Source organism: Cetorhinus maximus, chromosome 1 (genome assembly GCF_964194155.1).
Source record: "Cetorhinus maximus chromosome 1, sCetMax3.hap1.1, whole genome shotgun sequence".
Taxonomy (NCBI): domain Eukaryota; kingdom Metazoa; phylum Chordata; class Chondrichthyes; order Lamniformes; family Cetorhinidae; genus Cetorhinus; species Cetorhinus maximus.
In genome coordinates this window covers 159,852,799-159,873,244 of record NC_135879.1, presented here as the reverse complement: position 1 = coordinate 159,873,244, position 20,446 = coordinate 159,852,799, and the positions used below count along the sequence as shown (strand labels likewise).

The window sequence follows — 20,446 nt, the reverse complement described above, 5'->3', positions numbered from 1 at the left end:
AAACTCAGTCTTCCAGTAGCACACCTGCTAAACTGATCGCTTTACCAAGTCCCATAACTGATTATTCAGTTAACTGCTGTCCCACTATCCTTACAGGTTTTCATCTCGGAGAACTTCTGATCCCTGTCTTCTCGCTCTGACATGCACACTAAACTCCCCCTCTCTCAACTTCTGTCTTTTTCTGTGTCTTTGTCATTGGATCACTGTCATTAAGCTTTTCTATTTTTCCTTTTTTCCACTGAACTTTCAACCCCTTATAACTCATCTCCTTCACTTCAGGGGTTGTAAGACCTCATTAAAAATGTATATATACAAACAAACTCAAAAGACCTGACACTTTTCAATGACAATCTATCCAGATACTAAGGTTCATAAACAAAACCTAAGTGAAACTGAAACCATTTTTACCTTTCTTAACACACAAATATATATAAATTCAACTTAAAATTATACATTGTTCATAACATGAAGGTATTAGAGTATAAAAGTAAGGAAGTATTACTGCAGTTGGACAGGGCCTCAGTTAAACTGTATCTGGAATACAGTGTAAATCTAGTCTCCATAATTAAGAAAGAATATAATTGTATTAGAAGCTGTTCAGAGAAGGTTCACTCGATTGATTCCTGTGATGAAAGGGGCTGGTTTATGAGGAAAGGTTGAGCAGGTTGAGCCTATACCCATTAGAGTTTAGAGGAATGAGAGGTGATCTTATTGATGCATATAAAATCCTGAGGGGACTTGGCAAGGTGGATGCTGAGATGTTTCCTCTTATGGGGGAAGTCTAGAACTAGGGGGCAGAGTTTAAAAATTACAGGTCTCCCATTTATGACTACGAAGAGAATTTTTGTCTCCGAGGATCATTAGTCTGTGGAATTCTCTTCCCCAGAAAGCAATTGAGGCAGGGTCATTGAACATATTCAAGATTGATTTTTGGTCGACGAGGGATTCGAGGGTTATGGGGAGAGACAGGAAAGTGGAGTTGAGGCAAAATCAGATCAGTCGTGATCTTATCAAATGGTGGAGCAGGCTTTGGGGGAGGGGGGGGGTACCAAATGGCCTATTCCTGCTCTTAATTCTTGTGTTCTTGTGGAACGTCAGGACTATTTGCATGGGAATGACAGATAACTTGCAGCTGGTCAGTAATGCCCGCAGGATAGCTGTGATGCACATGGAATATGATAGGCTGAACATTGACATATAGCCTCCCTATAAGGCTTGCTGAGAGTGGGTCACTGAAAGAAAAATATTTATCAAGGGAAGAGTTCAGAGGATATGCATGAGCAGAGCGTAGGCTTTGCTGTGAAGAACTCACTACTCTCAATGATAGACTCTCCACACATGTTTCAGAACATGTTCTTTCCATCTGCCTCTCAACTCAAACAGGGCCAGTTAACACCCATGAGTATCAAAGCTCCAACAGTGCTCCAGTACAGAGGCAAAAGCACAGTTCTACAAGGAGCTTGATATTGCTATGAGCAGAATCCCTAAGGCAGAACATCTTTACCTACTGGGGCATTTCAATGGAAGAGTGGAACTGGACCATGAGGCATGGCCCTCCTGCCTTGGACATCGTGGCCTGGGAAAGATAAATGAAAATGGACAGAGACTACTTGAGCTATGCTGTTACCATGAGTTTTGTGTAACTAACACTTTCAGAACAAGCTATGCCACAAGTAGTTCTGGAGAAATCCAAATTCAGGACATTACATACGAAATAGGAGCAATAGACCATTCGGCCCCTCGAGCCTGCTCCGCCATTCAATAAAATCAGCTGGATCTGATCATCACTAGATGTGATTCTTTAAACAACATTCTCAACACACACAACTGCCACAGCACTGACTGTGATATAGATTACTCCCTCAAGTGCATCAGGGTTAGGATGCAACCCTTGAAGCTTTTTCATTCAAAGCAGAAACACTGTCCTCATATCAAAGTCAGCTATACTGCCTTCCCAGATAAGCACCAATCGTTCCTCAATTCAATTGAATGGGTGCTCTCCAGCATTCGCACACAGAGTGCAAAAGTGAAGAGGGACATACTTCAAGACACCATCTTCAATATTGCACTCTCAACATATGGGGAACAAGAGCAGAAAAACGCTGAATGGTTTGAGGATAATATCACTGTAATGAAACCTGTCATTGAAGCCAAGCGGCACACTCTCATTATGTACAAGGGTAAGAAAACTCTGAATGTATTAAGAACTGCTCAAAGAAAAGTCCACCAGACTGCTAGGCACTGTGCCAATGACTACTGGTTACAACTTTGCCAGAAAATCCAGATATCCTTTGACACAGGGAATGCTAAGGGTGTATATGAAGAGATCAAAAAGGCAACAGGTCTATCAACAAAGAAAACAGCTCTATTGAAAACAGAGGTGGGTGGTTGTGGGGGGGAGGGTGTTGCATCACTGACTGCAATAAACAGTTGGAGAGATGGATGAAACACTACCTTAACTTGTACTCTAGAGAGAACACAATCACTGAGGAAGCTCTAAACACCATAGAAAGCATGCCTGTCATTGCAGAGCTAGATATCAAACCCACAGAAAAGGAGCTTAGCAAAGCTATTGACTTGCTTGCCATTGGCAAAGCTCAGGCGATGGTGCTATACCACCTGAATACATCGGGCACAGGAAACCGGCACTCCTAAAGCATTTGCATGAATTTCTCCTGAGGCATCTCCCTGTTGAGCACCATGATATAAGTATTTGCCCCTGTTGCCCTTGTCAGACTGTAGATCTTACCTGAATGCATTTACCCCGAATTCCAGTATAGGTTCAGAACTGTAAGGTCCTCAATCGACATGACTTTCTCATTCCGATAGCTGCAGGAGAAATGCCGTGAACAAAGGAGACCGCTATATATTGCCTTAATCATTCTCATCAAGGCATTCGACCATGTGAGCAGAGGTGGTCTATTTAAGCTACTGGAGAAAATTGGCTGCTTGCTGAAGCTGCTCAATGTGATAGGAGATCACATGACAACATAATGGGTAAGGTCAGTTATGATGGGGCAACATCAGAATGCTTTGAGGTCTGCAGTGGGGTCGAACAGGATTGTGTTCTGGGCCAAAACCTTTTGGCATGTTCTCTTTTCTGCTGTCATATGCCTTCAGGTCATCTACAGAGGGTGTCTCCTTGCATACCTGAACTGACATAAAGCTGTTCAGCCTTGCTCACCTGAGATCCAAGACAAAGGTGTGCCAAGTCCTCAGAGTTCCTTTATGCCGATGATGCTACACTTGCATTCCATTTCCAAGAAACACCTTCAGTGGCAAATGGACAGACTCTCTCCCGCCTGTAAAGAGCTTGGCCTGATTATTAGTATCAGGAAGACAAATGTCATGGCCCACGATATTGCCATTGACAATGTGACAATGTTGTTGATTGTTTAACATGTTTCCAGCAATCTGTCACTTGATGCTGAAATCAGCATACCCATCGTAAAAGCTGCAGTTGTTATGTCCAAGCTGAGTAAGAGAGCGTGGAATAAGAGCAATCTGACCGAGAACACCAAACTACGAATCTACCAAGCCTGCATCCTCATGCTCTCTATAATGGTGAAACCTGGACAACATATGCTGGGCAGGAGAAAAGGCTGAACAGTCACAACCCTCACAGCCTCAAATGTATCCTCAGCATCTCTTGATAGGACAAGGTCACCAATTCAGAGGTCCTGTCTCATGTCAATCCCATCAACACTCAGTCAACTATATCTGAGCTGGCGCTAACGTTCATCAGATGAATGACATCTCTATACTCAAAGATCTTCTGTACAGTGAACTGGCCACTGGGTCACAACCTCCTAGGCATCCATACCTCCTCTGCAAGGACACCTGCAAGCGAGATATGAAGATGGCAGACATTGATACAGACAACTGGGAGACAGCCGCCGACGACTGTGACCTCCTGACAGCTGACTGAAGAGGCAGGGTGAAACAGAAAGCTCAGCAGGCAGAGAAGAGAGCCCAGAGAAAATAGCAGCCAGCAAATCAAGGTCATCATCTGCAACAAGTGTGGCAGAGACTATTATACCAAAGTGAGACTCCTGAGCCAGGCAGTGTTTAACACAGCTGACCACCAAGGCACAAACCATCATCTCATAAATACAGAGGGCTGCCAAAAAAGTAAGATGCTTGATAGCAGTGTAGTCACAAGTTTCATGGTGCACTATTGTGTTGCTCAAAAGGCATTCCTGGTATCTTCCATATGTCTAGTGGGTTTAAACTCACATTTGTCACTTGTCTGGTAGTCATCTAGAGTCTACCCCCCTTACAGGATAAATAAGTGGGATTTCATTGACATCAAGGTGGCTTGAAGATGACATGCTTGACAATGGGAGTTGAGCAAAGCTGTATCACAGACTTAGTAATCTGATTCCTGAGCCAGCGGTCAGTCAGATAGGATCACAGGGACTAGATATGTCATCAATGGCTCATTCTTCCCGTTCAACCCCATATGGTCTTGGCCCTAACTGGCAGGGTGTTCCTACCTGGACAAGCAGTGAGAAAATTACCTGTGCCGGTCAGGTTAATATTACCTGTTTGGAGGATTCAGAGTACTCTAGTGGTGGGACAGACTGGCGTTGAATTCCTTAGTTTCTGTGCTTGATCTCAGTTGGAATGCCCTCATCACTTCATAACTGAAGCTGGAAAATTTCTTCCTTGTTTTTCTTCCTTTTCATGCAAATCTGAACCCTCCAGTATTTTGGCTTCCTTCAGTTTTTTTTTGGTTTATCTTTCTACTTTGTATTGCCTCATTGGGAATAGCCTACAGGATTGTTGAGGGAAACTAGCTGCTGTCACTATAGATTTTTTTGATGGCCATTGAGACAGAAATTATGTGGTTCCTCCCTAGAGTTATTGCACAAGAATCAAGAAGGATGCTCTGTCTTCCCTTTATACAAATTTCTCAATTTTGCTGCTGCACCTAGCTATTACACATGACTCTGAGTTTGTTCAACTATGAACTGAGCTTCATATTACCTCCTATATATTTTCATCTTGATAGTGTTGTCCCTATCTCAGCCCTTCCTTATACTTATTTATGCTATTGTCATCTCCAGACTTCACTGCTCCAATGCATTGTTTGTTGGTCTCCCATCTCTTACCTTCATTAAATTTCACCCAATTCAAATCTCCTGAACTAAGCATCATTCATGTACTACACCAGTCCTCACTGACCTACATTGGCTCCCAGTCCTCCAGTGTTTCAACTTTAAAACCTTGTATTTGCATTTAAATCCCTCCTATGGCCTTAATATATCCTATGTCTAAAATGACATTCAGGTCTACATACACCAAGCTCACCTGCTTTCTCTCCCCCCAACCACCTGCTGTGATGCTTCATTCCTGTCACTCCAATCTTTTGAGCATCCCACCCTCCCATCACTGCAAAATCAACAACACAGCATTCAGTACCTATGTCCTATTTTCTAAAAAACCCCTCCATCATGGTATCTTCTCCTGACCTAGGCACCTCTCAAAAACCCGCCTCTTTGGCAAGGCTTTTAGTCAAACTTCTAACCTTTATTTTCTTATCTTAGCACCTGCTTTATACACACACATATGTGAAGCACCTTGGCACTTTTTTCCATTAAAGATGCTATATAAATGCAATTTATTATTACTGTAGTATTCTAGTTAATTGTATTTCTCTGTCATCCATATTGTGGTGAATTAATTCCATTTATATTCTTTTCAATTACTGCAATTGCAGAAGTCTTTAAATAAACTAATTAATTCCCTAGGCTATTTCTTATTGATTTATATGGATTGGTTATGATCTCTCCCTGTTGCTATTTATGAACAGCTCTTAGTATGTTGGGATCTGCAATGGAGGCCTTTCTCTTTTCCAGCATCCTCACCCGCAAACACAGAATGAACTAATAATGATGGAGAACTGAACTAATTAACAAAGAATGAACTGAGTATTTGTTAATTTATTTTACAATCAGCATTGATATCTGAGGATGATAATGAAAATTAGATTTAAACATCAGTTCTCTATTTCCTGGACAGATGATAGCAGCCTCCTCAACCTGACTCCATATCCACTAGTGAGAAGGAGGAAACGAAGGTTCTTTGGACTTTGCTGCCTTGTGTCAAGCTAGGATATCCTAACACAAAACTGAAAGCAAAAATCATTCTGGGTATTAAGTTCTTCAGAATAAATGTTTATGGTGAGAAGATATTTTCCCCTTACTACTTCCTACTGTTTATTGTAAATATTGTTTTATTTTTGCTGTACAGGATGGCAATTTTGTATTTTTACTTTTCTCTGAAGAAATTTTTTGAAAATTGGTACCTGTGTACCCATGGATTCCACAGCAGTGTTATGCTTGAAATACATTTTAAACTGATTTTCACAAGCTGAACTATTAAAAGATTATTTTTTGTAAATAAAGGGATGTACATTAAATACATGTTCCTTTTGTAGCTCGATGCGAACATATGAATATATAATTTAAAGATCACAACCCAATTGGAATAAAGCAGCACAAAGCAAAAGCAGAAAAATTGACCAGGAAAACATGGTTAAAAATACATTGTTCACTCAGGCTGCGGCTCCTAACTGTAATCATTTATTTTATTAGTCTTCCAACTAATCAGTGCAATAGAACTTCCATTATTCACTATAATGGAAATTAACCTTCAGTGGATGGCAAAAATTGCCAGATAGTTAGTAGCCTCCAAAGTCAAAGAGGATGAACTACAGGAGGATGTGAATACATTTGGGAATTGAGCAGGGAGGTGACAGATGAAATTAAATCTGGAAAAATACAAAGTGCTTTACATGAGGACAACAATTCAGGAAGGAGCTATTACTTAAATGGAAGGAGAAATGCAGAGCATGGCAGAGATTTGGGGGTCCTGGCTGACAAATTGAAGCTATCAGAACAATACTTGGTGGCAGTGAGTAAGGCGAATTGGATGTAGAAAAGGTCAATGTTGAGTCAAAATAATAAGATAATGCTGGTACTTTATAAATCATTCGTATGGCTGCAGGACAGCACTGGCTGCTGCAGTATAAAAAAGGCATTGCAGATATTGAAAGTATACAGAAGTGGGCAACCAGAATGAGTGAGGGGATGTAGGGATTAGATTATATTGAGGGATTATTGAAATTAGGCATTTTCTCACTGGTAAACAGTACGACGTGAAGTGATATGATTGTTGTTTTTAGGATTCTAAAGGGACTACATAATGTATTCAATAAAAAGTCAATTCACTTTATCCAGAACAGTAGAACCAGAGAACACAACCTGCACCTGAAGGGAGGTAAAGCTCATCTGCAGTGGCGTGAATTTCCCCAACTTGGTTTATTTTTTTCAGCCATTGGGATCATTTCCGGATCGGGAATCTGGATGTGCACTTGGTTGGACTTTGGTCCAAACTTCCAGGAGATGTTCAATTAACAGTGCTTCTCCGGGATCACCACTCAATTAGAGATGGTGAGTGGGATGTCAACTCACAGCACAAATGAGTGGGTACCACTTCAAAGTCAGCTGACAGCCTGCACTATTGCTGCATTGGGAGAAGGGGGGAGACTTTCAGCAAGGAATTCAGCAGAAGAAAGATGCCACTCATGGAAGGGCTGCTCAAGGATTCAGTGACGCTTCTTTGATGGTCATGTTATAGGTGGTAATTGTATGGAGGCAAAAGATCTTTCTAGAGGACAGGAGGAGGAGGTCAATCAGGATGACCATGAAGGACTGGCTGGATATAGCAGAAGAGTACAGATGCCAAAGTGTCATCATCGGAACCTGGATACGGTGCAGGAAGTGTTTCAGTTACCTCCTGCAATTATCAACTGGCAATCATGACTCTCTCACTTCATTCGCAACTCTCTGCACAGAAAGACAGAGAGGACCACTCTGCAGCAAAAAGGAACATATCAACTGGTCCCTTCATAAGCATTTGTATGCAGACAGTTAAGTACTGACCTTGTGCTCCCCATCCCGCAGTGAAGTCCTTATCACCCGCACACTGGAACCTCATGCCCTTAAAACTCCTCTTTGTCAGGAGAAGAGAGCACATAACAGACAGGAGAGGCGTTGCACCAGGCATGGTGTGGCCCTACTGACAATTTTGATGTCGATGCAGGAGGTAGCCATGGAGGTTTTCAAGGTGGCAGCAGGCCAGGCTGTTGCAGAGGGGGTAATGGAGGTGGAGGAGAGTGAGAGCTTCAGTTGTAGATCATGCAGTTGCATGTGAGCTGTGACCTCAGTGGTGCATTTGTCTATGTAAGTGAACATTTCAAGCTCAGGCCCATGTAATGGAATGAAACCGCTGGTGCATAGGTGCTTCACTAATTGAGGTCTTCTGTCTCCTGCAGGGACAATGCCAAAGCCACATCAACAGTGACAAGAGGCATTGCAGACCTCAGACCAACTGAGGATGCACCATCCCATGAGTCAAGCATGCCATCCACCAGCGCAGATATGCTCCCCTCAGTTGCAGATAAAACAGGTAGCACAAGGTGAGAATTGCACATGAGCAGGAGGTGAGGAAGGCAGTAACAGTTGTGGGCAGCCCCCATTGGAGGACTGAAGACAGCGCCATGCCGAGCTCCACACAGATGTTGCGCCTTGAGGGTGCTGACCGAAGCTGATGCTTGCAGAGCAGCAAAGGGAGATGTGTGGTCACCTGTCAGATTTCCTTGAGGCATTGCGGACCCTTACTCAGCAGATGGTGGAGCCCATTCCATCCGTGCAATGAATGTAGCAATGACTCAGGCAAATGAGCTTGTGACTTTCTCCATTGAATTAGTGGCCACCCTCATGGAGTGTCATATGTGCAGGCCAATGAGTGGATGCAGGAACAGCAGTGTAGCCTCCACAGTATGTCTTCAGAATTCGGCAGCATTGATCGGCAGTTGCAGTAATGGTTCAGAGGTGCATGGAAATGCAGCCAAGTGCTCTCCTGTTTTGCTTAGCTGGGAATTGCAGATGGATCTTGAGGGCAGAAGGAGGGAGTGATGATGGCAATGGAGGGCTCTACTCAAGGTGCCCCCTGCTCTGCAGGCACCCCCTTGGCCCGTTTAACAGAAACACAATCGCTGCGTCCTGCCCTTGTGACCAAGGCTGCCCCAGTGCAGATGCAGGTGGGCATTCTTTGGTTGGGCCCTCAGAGGCACCCCCAGGATGTGTGCCATGGGCATCTCATTCACTGGAGCACAGACGTGAGCAGGCTACCTTTATATCTGCTCTAGTGCAGGGGTGACAGCATTAGAAATATGCAGAAGAGAAAGTGGAAAAGTTCTTAGTTGCACAATGGGATTCACTTGGGTGCCTTATTTTCTGTGACTGTCATGTGGCTTTACTTTATTGTGATGAAACTGTTTGTGCTGGCAAAACATACATTGACCAATTAGAGAGGCTTGGAAGTGAAATCCATGATTGTGGTGATCCAGTGGGAGGGGTAGCAGCTTAGGATTGCTTTGATCAACGGGATCTTAAAGTTGTCATGGACTTGCAAGTCCAGCCAAAGCTACTGGCAAAGGGGTCCGAGTGCATAGAGAGCTGTCTAGGAAACCCATGAAAGGTGAATCTTGCCTGGATGAGGGAGTCATGGACCTCCTTGGTAAGTGTGTCAATGGCACAAGCATCAGCAGGACCACTACATGTCCCACCAGCCAATCTTCTTGCTTCTGCTCCTCTGTTGATGACACAATGCGTTCATTAACCTCTTTCAGCACCAGTTCCACTCCTCTCTGTAGTGCAGAGATGTGCAGAGCGGATCACGTGTGAGACCCTTGAAGAGACATATTGGGGGGTTTGCAAGGCGCCAGAACCAAATGTTGAGCAAGCCTATGGTCTGCTCAGTGGTTTCCTTGGTCGTCAGATTGCTACAGTTGTGTTGCTCCTGGGACTCAGAGGTGGTGTTTCTGCACTGGTGTCAGTAGCCATGCCTTCAGTGGATACCCCTTGTCACCCAGGAACCAGCTATGGAGACTGTCTGAAGGCCTGAACAATTGAGGCACCTGAGACTATCTCAGGATGAAGGAGTCATGGTGGCAACTGGAAATCTTGCACACACAGGATCCTTACGCCATGGCCACTTACCAGCTGCACATTAAAGGAATGGAACCTTTTTCTGTTCACAAAAGTACTTGACTGGTCTGATGGTGAATTGATAGCCACACATGGGTGCAATCTATCATGCCTTGCACCTGAGGGAATCCTGCCCAGGAGAAGAAGCTGACTGTCCTCTAGGCTTGACTTGCAGCAGCAGTTTGGAACCTGATGTAGTCCATTGCCCTTGCATACAAGATAATGTCATCTGGGTGATGAATTATGAGCGGCAGACTGTGTGATCCTACAGATGTCAGCAACCACCCCTGGAATGATCTTGACGCAAAGAAACTCATTGCTACGGTCACCTTCACCACTATGGACAATAGGTGCCCATCCTCTCCTTCTGCCCTCACGTCCTCCTCCAAAAGGGCATAGAGGTCTGTGACCAACTGCTGCGATAGCTGCAGGCTTCAGAGGCACTGCTGCTCAGGGAGATCCAGGAAGCTGACCCTTTGCCTTTAAGCCTTGCGCTGAGGGTAGCGCCTCATTCACTCTCCTGTACTCAGCCATCCCCTCTGCACAACCCAGCTGCATGTGGGTGCTTGGCTTGCTACAGCTGCTGTTTGTCTTCCAGGTGGTGTGCCTTCTCCCTTCGGCTGCTGAGCTGGCTCACATTCAACTCCTCCTTCGTGAACCACCTGACCTGAGTAGGTGGTACCCATGCCACACAAAAACAAAATACTGCACATACTGGAAATCTGAAATAAAGATCACAGACCTGAAATGTTAACTCCTGTTTTTCTCTGCACTGATGCTGTCTGACCTGCTTGTTATTTCCAGTATTTTGTGTTTCTATTTCAGATTTCCAGTATCTGCAGTTTTTTGCATTTATATTAGTGTTTGATTCACTACTACTTCACTTCCAGGATTGCCAAATTGGAAGTTCTGCTCTTCTCTCCGATGGGGTTTCTGTTTGTCTCTGTACAGTGTTCATCCTCATTGCTTTCTATTTCCCTTCACAAGATCACTAGAAAAAACTGCTTTCACAGCCACATCTCCTACCTTTGCAACTGTCTCCAGCTCCAATTTATTGCGTGTGCATTCCAACTGAAATTCCACCCTTCTTGTTTTGGATCCGCAATTACAGATATCTCCTAGACATATAACATTGCTTGAACTGCTGTTCTTGCCACATCTTCAGATTCACTCTCAGCGCCATGCGCCACCACATGCACACTTGACCTCTCTTTTCAGCAGCACCCGAGTTCTGATGAAAGGTCACGGACATGAAATGTTAACTCAGGGCGGAATTTTCCAAGCCCGCTGATGGCGGGCGAGATAGGTGCTGTGCGTGGAAAATATGGCATGACCTGCTTCACGATGGTGTGAAGCTGGGACGCGGTCTTCCACTCAGCCTGCTGACGGTGGGCCGCATTTCCCGCCATCGGTCAGCAGGGAGCTAATTGTAATACATTAGCATATAAATAAAAGGCCACCCCACCAGGCTCTTGGAACCCCACCATATCATCTGTCCATGTCGGCGGGAAAGCACATTGACATGTTTCACAACAGCACGCAGGCGACATGCACTTGGCGGCCTTCACTTTGGGGGAACTGAGGTGAGTGAATAGAAGTGTTTTCCACAGCTTGCCCGTTGTTTACAGGCCTCAGGGACGGCAGGAGGCGGGGACAACTGATGCCTGACCCTGGAGGCAACTGCTGAGGGGGGGATAGTGTCTGGGCGCAAGTGCTGGCCATCCTCGGAGGTGACTGCTGGGATGGGGGGTGAGGGGGGTGTCTGTGGGCAAGTGCTGGCCAGTCTCAAAGGCCACTGCTGAGGGATGGGAGGTCAAGTGCTGCCCTGGTACTCACGCACAGACAGTCGAGGTGGGGGGCAGGGTAAAGGGGAGTGGCCATATATTAGGGACACCTGTATAAACTGACCATGCCTCTGCAAATAAGATAGATCAGGCGCAGCCACAGTGAAATGATTGAGGTCAGGCTCCTCACCTTCCCGCCCATGCAAGCAACGTGGAGGCACCAAAGGGCCACCAAGCGCTTCATACCTTCCCCCCGCACCCCCCCCCAACCCCCCGGCACAGACTTCCACTCACTCCGCCACTACTTCATTGGACTGCGGAGCAGTTGGACTGCACACGTTGTACAATCTCCTCGCCAACACTGGCCGCTACACTCGGTGGATTTCATCAACCACAAGGGCTTCCACTCACTGAATGTGCAGCTGGTATGCAACCACCAGAAACGCATTCTGCAGGTATGTACATGGTTTCCAGGAAATGTGCATGACACCTACATCCTGAGTTGCTCGCAGATCCGTGCTGTCTTCCAGGGTCTACAGAGGCTGCAGGGTTGGCTCCTTAGGGCCAAGTGCTACCCGCAGAGGCCGTGGTTGTTGACACCCATGCGGCGGCCTCAGACTGCAGCAGAGTGACACTATAATGAGGCTCATGCAGCAGCTCACAATTTGGTGGAGCAGACCATCGGGATGCTGAAGATGCAGTTCTGGTGCCTGGACCAGTCTGGTGGAGCCCTGCAATACAGTCTGCAGAGAGTGTCACACATTGTCGACGTCTGCTGCGCCCTTTACAACCTGGTGCTGCAATGGGTTGAGGAGCTGGCTGAGGAGAAGATGGAGGAGCCGCACATCTCCTCTGATGAGGACGCCAACGGGGATGAGGTTGAGGGGGTCCTCAGTGGTGATGACGATGGGGATGAAGCCCTCACACTGGTTAGACGAGGCAGGTGCGCTCAGGAGGCCCTAATAGCTGCCAGATTTGTGGAGGATGATGATGACATGGGGTGAGGTGTCGCTGTAGATTCTCACATCGCAGTTGTTAACGTTTGACTCCAGTCTGGCTTATCGCAGTGCTAATATCCTCTGTGAGAATGCTCCTGTCATGGAGATGCAGTGGAGACCCTATTAGTCACTCGATCGCAGGAGGATGATGACAACATGCAATGAGGACACTCCATAGATCTTCACATAGCCTCTGAGAATGGTTGACTCCTGTCTGGCCAAGGGCAGCTGACTTGCACTCCATGATCAGGGCCATCTATGAGATGCAGCCATGAAGTTTTAGATGCATCTGATGCTGTGTCCACCTTCAGCACCTCAGCCCTTCAGAAGCTGGTGCACAGCATCACTGGTCGCAGATGCTGGTGTGATGGGGGCCAGCCCCACCTCAAAGGTGCTGAGAACACATCAAGAGAATGGGAGAACTCTGTGAAGCCTGCCCACTACATTCTGGCAGCAATGACCAGCACCGCTGAGGTGCAGACATCAGTAATGTTTCCAGGGAGTGTGAGGCTGGACCATCACTTTGGTCTGAAGGCCACACAGAGCACAGGGAAGAGGCCCTGGACTGAGACACCTGCGTTTTATCTTGTGCAGAAAGGCTTCACATCTGAGCGACACCGACCTCACCCATGACAAGACCTCACCCATGACAAGAACACTGCTCATCAGAACAAGGAGTCACAGGCAGGGTGACATTCTTAGGAGTTTATTGACAATAGTGAACAGTATGTACAAGTGATCGACATCCCTGGCCAGGCTACTTTGAAGCTAGGTCCCACCGAGGTATGTGTCTCTGTGCTGATAGAGGGTGTGGGTGAGTGCTGTGACAGAACATTAGGGAGGGTGCCTTCAGATTCCTCTTCAGCGGTTTCTTCGGAGCTTCATTGGAGGCCCTGGGTCATGGACTCTGTCGGCTGTTTGGCAGATGTGCCTGCAAAAGCAAGGGGAGATAATAAGTGCATGGCAGTGGCCTGTGAAAGAGGACACATCACTCACAGCATGGTTATCTGATGGATGTTGCACTGCTGGATCCTCACTTGGTAGAGCAGCGCCGACCTCACCCATGACAAGAACTCACCCATGACAAGAACACTGCTCATCATAACAAGGAGCCAAGGGCAAGATAACATTCTTAGAAGTTTATTGACAGTAGTGAACAGTATGTAAAAGTGATCAACACCCTTAGCCAGGCTCTGCACTTACTTTTACCTAACTTTCCTAGCCCTGCTGCTACGTCTTGGTGCTCCCCAGACAACCACAGCGGAGGTGGGGGCAGCCTGCTGACTGTGACGCCCCGTACGTGATGACATTGCCGGGCGTCCTCTGGAGGGCCGAGACTTGGAGGGCCCCAGTCTGCTTTCGGGGCCCTGCTATGTGGCAGTGGCACCCTCCTTGGCCTGTGAAACTGGATCTGTGGAGGTCACAGGAAGAGAGGATTTGGAGGGCTAGTCGCTCCCAGAGTCACCTGGGTGGATGGCCCTGGAGAAGCACCTGCTGATCCTCTTCCCTATGGATGCCCAAGGGCCCCTGGTTGACTCGGTGAGTGGAAGGGGCAGCTGGAGTGAGATTGAGCTGCCCAGCACCAGCACCCCCTCTCATGTGCACACTGTTGAAGGCCAACTATGGCATCAGCGATGGAGTTAAGCCTGCGCAACAATGCAGGAGTGACGTCCTGGACCTCCATGGTGGCCGCCATCCTGAAAGTGTTGACCTCAGTGCGTTGCAATGCTGACGCTATCATCTCAGCCTAAAGAGGGATGGACTCCTCCATCGTGCCTTGCAATCTGAGGAGTGCAGCGGACATCCCTTCCTGTTCTTCCCAAGCTTGCCTTTGCAGCTCCAGCAACTGTAACATGACCGAGTCCAGAGGCTTGTCATCCGACTATGACTCAGCAATGTTCTCGCCTCCAGCAGTTCACTGAGTGCTGGGGACCTGGGAAGTCCCTGCCTCCGCCTGCTGTGGATCAGAAAATGTGATGTGCTCACCAGATTGTGATCCCGAGACTACTTTAAAGCTAGGTCCCACCGAGGTGTGTGTCTCTGTGCTGGTAGAGGGTGTGGGTGAGCGCTGTGACGGGACTTCAGGGAGGGTTCCTCTTCAGCAGTTTCTTCGGAGCTTCATTGGAGGCCCTGGGTCATGGATTCTGTCAGCTGTTTGGCAGATGTGCCTGCAAAAGCAAGGGGAGATAATTCGTGCATGGCAGTCGCCTGTGAAAGAGGACACATCACTCACGGCTTGGTTGTCTGATGAATGTTGCACTGCTGGATCCTCTCTTGATAGAGCAGCACCAACCTCAGCGTCAGCACAGGACAGGCCCAGATCATCGTCAGCCAGCTGAATGGCTCTGTTTTCAAATTCTGTCAGAAGTTAGAATTCCAGTCTCCCTCCACCTGTCTGCGACCTTTCCCTCCTGTTGTGAGCCAGTTTGTCCTGCATGGATAGAGATGGTGAAAGTGTATCAGGACACCTGCTGGGCCAGATGATAAGTATTCCTGGCCTGTGTGGGTGGTGAGTGGTCCCATGGACGGGATGAGGATAATGACGGTGTGTGTGAAGGAGTGAATGGTGATGTCCCTTGTGCTGGCAGTGAGTGAGGGCCCTGTGGGTTTGTGAGTGTGAGAGCTGGGAGTGATGAAAAGAGTTGACTTACCCTGGCAGAACGGAGGGAATTATTCATCCTTTTGCAGCACTGGGTGGCTGTCCTCCTTTGCAGGGCATTCGCGCTGACCACCGCTGGCACCGTTTTCCAAGCTGGGTTGGTGACATTGCTGCCCATCTTGCGGCCAGAGTGGGGGTAGAGCAAATCCTGTTGGGCCCCCACGGCATCCAACAGTCGCTCAAGGGGCCCATCGTTGAAGTGGGAGCTGCAGTCTTTTAGCCTCTGCTGGCCATGTCTCCCAGACAGCAGTGGTGAGGTGGTGGCGATGAATGCTTTGCTGGCAGCCAGCGTGATGCAACTGGGGGTGATGGCGAGCGAGCGAATGAGAGCCCGCCCGCCATGGAAACGGTGTGTTTCCCGGGAATGCATAAATAATGAGGCAGGTTCGGGAAGATACGGCGTGAAAGCCCGCCATTTTCATCAGCGGGCAAGACTCCATTTTACCCACCCGCTACTGCACTTAGTGCAATTCTGGGAAACTTCCTCCCTCTGTTTTTCTCCACAGATGCTGCCTGACCTGCTGAGTATTTCCTGCATTTTCTGTTTTTATTTGAGCCTTTATCTCCGCTGGTTTGTCAGATTTTGCCCTGGAGGGCTCCAGCAATTTCTTTCCCTTTAGCACTTTTACTAACAGTAGTCTCACTGAGTTGTTCCATTATTTACCAGCCTCTTCCTATAGCTGATCTCAGTCTTGACGCTTTTCCCCTTTATCACATTGACTGCCTGTCAGTTCAAGCCTCAATGACTTCTCATTGTACACTCACCTCCTCTGAGTTGCTGGGATGCTGACACTGCAGGGATCCTGTGGGCTGCTGGGAAAGAGCTATAGCCTAGGGAAAATGGCTTTTAGTTGCCTTCACAATGCTGAGACCTGAGTTTTCAAATCGGTGGAGGTAGGAACACATCGGCAAAGCAGCCCCATGCATTTGTCTAATTTTCTGCACCCCTTGCTTCTGAATTCACCTCCAAGACCTGGGAAAACTCCCCCCAATATTTCAGTGAGTGACTGGTCACAGGCTCCTTAGAAACAAGATGGAAGCAATTAGTATTGATTCATTCAAATACACCTTAGAATTATTTCTTTCACAAAATAACATTATGGGCTACAGCACATGGGTAATTTGATAAGTGTAGAATGTTAGGGAAGAACAAGACGGTGAACAAACCTTTTCTATTGCTAAGTTTCTCCTTGTTGGGATCTATAGTAAACCAATTGATAGGGATTGATTATCATGATGAGTCAAACCTCCATTATCTTTGCATCTCATAAACAATAGGACAATGGAAGACAAACTAGATGGACCTTGTTTTTCCTTCATCAAGCATTTGCTATGATCCTACTTGAAAGTCCCCAAATTTTGTTTAAAAAAAATGTTAGAACAGTACTTTAGCTACAGAATGAAGATGCAAACAATATAAATAACATCAATTAAATATCAGGGATAATTTTCAATTTCACCACCTGGGTGCTGAGCTGGTAGAGCTGGGGTGGCCACGAATGGAGGTTAAGAATACAGTAGGCTCAAGGGGCCGTGTGGCCTACTCCTGCTCCTGGTACCTATACTGAGCACTCTCACCTACCAATCCTTGCGTGTGCGCACAGGCAAAAATGATTGCGAGCTTAAGGCCTGCCAATATAATGAATTAGAACAAGCACTGCAATTGCATTTGTGCACTGAATTACTTTATTGATTAAATTCAATAAATAATTACTAGTTGTACTAATGACTAATATATGAAGTATAATAAGTAATAATTGTATCAGCAATTTAAAACTAATGTACCCACCATAGGAATGACTAGTAGGCATTTTGAATTGGTGATGACAGCAGCTCAACGTTCATTTCGGGGTATAATGGGACGGCAGCGCCATAAGGATGTAGACAACACATGGGTAGGTCCAATAGGATTATTTCCCATGGGCACTTGCCGGCCTGGAAATTATTTTATATGACATTGATATCAACTAATGAGGCTGGTAGAATGGCAATTTGGAACTGTCCAGCCTCTAATCTTCATTGGTTGATATCAATGTTATTTAAAATCATTTTCATTGGGCAGCAACCCACAGCAAGTGCCCACGAATCAACATCCCATTGGAGTTTCCTCAGGCTGGGCATTTCTAAATTCAAAACACCGGACATAAGGACATCTGATACTGGAACGGAAGCAGACTGGTTGACAGCTAGGCTGTCCTGTACGAAACCAAACAAATGTGGCCACCCTAGGTAGAGCAGAATATCCCTTTGAACAAAAGTCAGTTGGATTCAACAACAGCTGCTCCAACAGACACCACCCAGAAGATGAAATTGAAAATTTCCACCTTAATCTGTCTTGAGCTGTGAAGTTGACTTATGTCAGACAGGACATGAGTGATATGTCAAACAAGAAGAGGCTTATGTCAGAGAAGGAATTGGTGTAAGCATGTTTTGTAATGTCTCCTGCAGGATGTTTTCTACAAAATCTCTGCAAAATAATCAGGAAGGTCAATAATCGGAGTATAAAAAAAGACGTTCCTCTGTACTGAATCTTATTTATAATTTTGAGAGCAGTTCATACCGTAAGTAATTTTGTTTCACATGCACATATATAAAAAACAATGGCTTAATTTGTAAATATGTATCAGATGTTGCTCTCAGTACTATATATTCAGTCCTCAATTGCTGTATTTTCCTTTAATTTTGTTTCAATAAAAGGATTAAACCTAATGTGCAATATATTAAAATGAAAAATGTATCTATAACTATGTATACAATTACCTTAGCGATTATAACATCTTGTTAATAGAAAATAAAAGCATGATACTTGCATATTAAAAATTGTGTTCAATGTTCTTAGGCATGCCAGAGATAGCTCTGACTGTATAAATTAAACAAATTTTACATTGTTTTAATTAAATACATTTTTACATTAAATCATTGTGGTGACATTTTTATTGTTGATGATTGTTACTGATTAAAATTGGACCATTTGCATGACTGAAAAAAACATATGAATTAGATAGTAATCATTCTTTAGGAACAAGGCAGCATTAACAAACCAAGAAGAAAGTGTTTGCTTCCAACCAATAAGTGACAAGTGAAATGCAGAGGATGCCCTCAAAAAAAATTCAAGGAAAGGCAGGAAATATATAGAAATTGCTTATGGAAAGAGATTATTTACCTGAACCAGTCCATGCATTTACCCTCCCATATGAATAAATATTTCTAATCACATTTACCTACTGGATTTTTATATTCCTCTATCGCTTCCTCAACTGGTGCAGTCTCAATGGTAACACCTCTAACCATCAGAGTCCACTTGCCAACCAATCAGCACTCTCTTCTCATATAGTATAAATTGTTGTTCCCTTTACATTTGACATTGTTGCGAATTATCCTGATGAGTACAAAATGAATAGCTTTGACAAAAAAATCTCTCTTCAGCAGTATCTCTGTTTCCTTCGTCCACCTAATTCAGTTGAGGGTGCTGACATCATATCTGCCTCAAACACTAACACTGGAAGTGAGTTCTACAACATCAGGCAGCACCAATTGCACCTCAGTAACTACAATTTTACTATCCTGCAACTCTCACTGAGTCTCCTTTTTGTTACTACATGTGTTGCACCTATAACCACTCAGTGACACATTGGTTTTATGCAGATACAGAAGTGGTTTCCATGGGCAATGCTGTGGAAACTTGCCCCTTTGAGTTCAAACCTCTCATTGAATGTTGCAACTATATTGTACAAAAATGCATATTTATTTTTTTGGTAAATTTGACTTTCTAGATACTATGGATTAGATTTTCAAAGGGCTATGGGGTCAGGACCCAGTGCGAGTGGGAATTCAAAATTGTGGTCCCAGAGGTCATGTCAGGATCCTGATGCTTCCGGGATAGTTTCAATTTTCAAAGAGACGGTGGGGTGAAGGAGCAGGAAACATGGTTGCTGCCAATTAACAGTCCCTTCAGCTCCTTAATGAGCTTGTTAAGGGTCCTGTCCACTTGACACTGCAACTTTCAATATCTTTTCAGACGAGCCCAAGCAGTCTTGTGCACGTTCGTGCACAGCTGTCAGGTTCCCTGCAGGGTCAAAGTAAGATTCTCCGTAGTTGATATTTATTCAAATATGTGGGACCAACTAGCGCTGGCATGACTGCTACTCCTAATCTTATTCTCCATGGTCACTTCCACTGTGTTCTACCTCCTGCATCTGATGAGCTGCTTGCTCTAATTGGCAAGGCGGTGGCAGACCTCAACATGGCTGCTTCCTGCGTTTGACACTGGCACCAGGCAAGCAACCTCTGCCTTCTGGAGGCACCCGGTGCTACTAATTGGGCACTGAGATTGCCACCTGACCAATTAAGCCATCTAAATTTAAAACCGGCATTGTGAAAACAACTCCGCTCGGGTCCTGGGTCAGGACCCGGAATTCATCTGGGGGTGTCAGGCACACGATTTGAAAATCCAGCCCCAAATCTATGTCAGCACCAGTGAAAGTTTATGGGTTTGTTAAATGAAATCCAGAGAATCTCCAAACTGATTAAGAATAAAAGTGGATCTTGCAGCTACCATTGCCAGTGGTGCTAGAGCAGAACAATGATTAGGAGCTGGAAAATTATTCATAAATCTCTGTCACCAGGTCTCAGTGATCTTTGTACCAGCCTAAAGTGTTGAAACTCAAATGTGTGAGAGTGCTTCATTATCAATCCATTTAGGATGAAATTGCATTAGCACATTCTAGATTGACAAATAGAATGAACAAAGGGAATCTCCATTTGCAATGTTATTTTTGCAGTTTTCATTTTAATTTTCAATTTTATTGCTCACTTTTCACACTTTTCGTTATTTTTAGTACATCATTATTTGAAAACTCAGTAGATTGCTTGTGCTAACTGTGGAGTCAGAGGTTTTATTAAAATAAATAGTATTACCAAGGTGGCTGGCTTAGCAGGTTTGGAGTT

The 20,446-nt window shown here is 45.4% G+C and overlaps 1 protein-coding gene across 1 annotated transcript in view; it reads left to right on the top strand.

Moving 5' to 3' along the window:
* The window catches only part of rgs7bpa (regulator of G protein signaling 7 binding protein a), a 127,576-nt gene extending 121,152 nt beyond the window's left edge, over nucleotides 1–6,424 (top strand). The window contains exon 6 of the mRNA XM_078548976.1: nucleotides 6,025–6,424. Within this exon, the coding sequence (XP_078405102.1) occupies nucleotides 6,025–6,116 (92 nt within the window). The 3' untranslated portion in view covers nucleotides 6,117–6,424. The remainder of the gene's footprint in view (nucleotides 1–6,024) is intronic.
* Nucleotides 6,425–20,446: the final 14,022 nt, after the last annotated feature.